General features: G+C 37.8%; 1 protein-coding gene across 1 annotated transcript in view; it reads left to right on the forward strand.

Annotated features, from left to right (window-relative positions):
- The window catches only part of LOC137988563 (uncharacterized), a 164,466-nt gene that overhangs the window by 153,788 nt on the left and 8,178 nt on the right, over window positions 1-2,500 (forward strand). Inside the window, exons 21-22 of the mRNA XM_068834556.1 lie at window positions 1,199-1,312; window positions 1,728-1,841. Of these exons, the coding sequence (XP_068690657.1) occupies window positions 1,199-1,312; window positions 1,728-1,841 (228 nt within the window). The remainder of the gene's footprint in view (window positions 1-1,198; window positions 1,313-1,727; window positions 1,842-2,500) is intronic.

Raw genomic sequence — 2,500 nt, forward strand, 5'->3', positions numbered from 1 at the left:
TTTTCAGCACTAGAAGAGAAATTTCGTATCTGCACACGGCCATGTAACATCCTCTATATCATTAACAAGTCCATTTTTTTTTTTACATTAACTCACGTGGGCATGCTATGGAGCGTATGCAGTGGTGGCTTTATTTCACAACTTTACTCGTTCTATACAAAGTTTGTTTTAGCATTAAGATAAAACATTCGACCTACAATGGGTTAATGCAACAAATTGTAGCCTGTATTGGCATTGCCATAATAACAGTCTACTCTCCAGTCGTTCTCTGTATTGAAGCAAAGAATATGAATTTTTGACTGCAGATAAAACGAACGCGCTACATCATTTTACAAGCTCAATGGAAATAAAAGTGTGTTACTGAAGCAAGGATTAAATTCGCGCAAGAATAGTTTCGTAATCCTTATGCATAACAAGTCAAGAAATTTCCAATATTTTCAATAATAATAAAAGTGAGAAACACAAAAACTGAGATTTCATAGTTATACAGTAATTACGTTTAAAAATAAGATAGAGTAGCGAATGGTAAAATCCGAGACTCGCCGAGACTGCCGAGATCCTATTTAAAAATCCGAGGCCGAGAATTCTTGGTAAAAAGTTTCGTGACTCAAAAAAGGCAAAAACAAACCATGCAAAAACGAGACTTCGAGATTTATCAAAAACGATTTCGAGATTTCGAGATCCTGCCAAAATTTTCCGAGACCCACGTTTTTCGAGGTACCATTCGCCATCCCTTCAGATGACATAATATTAATTTTAATTTTAAAGCTAATGTTTTTCACTGACTCCTAATATATAAAAAAAACAATAACTACATGTCACGTGTCAGTGGCAAACACTAGCTAAAATTAATTAATTACAGTAATTTTAGTATTCTCCTTTGTCTCACTTGTAAGGTAAACTTGTCGTCTACCTCACACCGGAAGCCCATAACCCGGAAGTGTCGATCTCTCGCATTTGGCCTTTGCCCATCAGTTTACAATATTATCTAAATTTGGTGGCCAATCAGATTGGGCCTGATGACCATAACGCTTCTGATTGGTCTGCAGCCAAGTAGCCGCACGAGGGATTGCTTATGTTAAATGTAAAACCATGGATCGTGCAAGGAACACAATACCGCCACGTGCTTTCCTGCAAAAATCGACCAGTACCCGTCCTTCTGCTCACACTTAAAATCGCGGTCTATTTCCCTTTTTAGACATCGACGATTGTGCGAATCACACATGCGCTAACGGTGCATCATGCATGGATGGCATCAACAGTTACTCCTGCAAATGCATGGCGGGATTTACTGGAGCATATTGTGAGACAGGTTAGAAAAATTAAAATCACGTGCTACCTAACGGTCATGTGAGCATTGGTTCTGTTTGTGACATTGTCATCATCATTTACAGAACAAGTACAAGAAAAAACAACAACATGCATCCTATGTTTGTAGTTTGTGTGAATATCCCATGGATAAGAAACATTTTTATTTACTTTAAAGATGTATTGTTAGGAGGATTCAGATTCCTAATCGTATATATGCAGACCGAGTTAATGTTTATGACGGAATGTAATGTGCCCTGTTTTTAAAGCGCGTTATAGCGACTTGTCTTGTTGATGTAGACATCCTGGAGCAGATACTAAAATAAGGAAAATAAGGACCGAGACGGCATGCTACTTCAGATCAGTGAAATTGAAACAAGTTGACTTCTCTACCACCTTTTTTTTTTTTTTGTTTGTAGACATTAACGATTGTGTAAATCACTCGTGCGGGAACGGTGCATCATGTGTGGATGGCGTTAACAGTTACTGGTGTAATTGTACTGTGGGATTTACTGGAACCTTTTGTGAAACAGGTAGGTAAAGGCCATTGGGCTGGAAGGCATACTACCTGATTCCCGCTTTCCAACAACGTTAATAACGCAATTTAAGTATTATGATCATCATATTGCATATGACATACATTGGAAAGGTGAGTAAAACACAAATTGAAATGGCGGACTAGCCACTTATAGCGTTCACACAGTCTAAAGTCTATAGATCTACATAAAAGAAGAATTATTGAAAGATAGGAAGAAGCAGTTTGGAAAAAGTCATCAGGTCAAAACTTAATATTCTATGCTCCCAGGAGACGCTGAGAGGTGTTTGCACTCAACAAAATGTTTCAACTGATAGCTGTGACCACCAACAGTTCCTCGTGTAAACCGCACAGCTGGATTTAACGAAGCTTATTGAAAAACAGGCGGTGAAAGCTTACCGTTTATTAAATTGATAACATTATTCAATTAATCATCATCATTGTTATCGACAACACCATTTTAGTGATCATCATTTTCACCATACTAACAGAAAACCATCGTAGAAAGCATTTACCTCTCATTTATGTCTCAGCAACGGTCCTGGGATCATCACCGACTTCTTCACAAAGGTTTCTTTTAGTAGAACAGTGAAATCGCTACTTCCTTTACAGAGAGCAGAAAAAGGAATAAAATTCATTATCGTCATGCGTAAAACC

This window comes from Montipora foliosa, unplaced genomic scaffold (assembly GCF_036669935.1).
Source record: "Montipora foliosa isolate CH-2021 unplaced genomic scaffold, ASM3666993v2 scaffold_421, whole genome shotgun sequence".
Lineage (NCBI taxonomy): Eukaryota > Metazoa > Cnidaria > Anthozoa > Scleractinia > Acroporidae > Montipora > Montipora foliosa.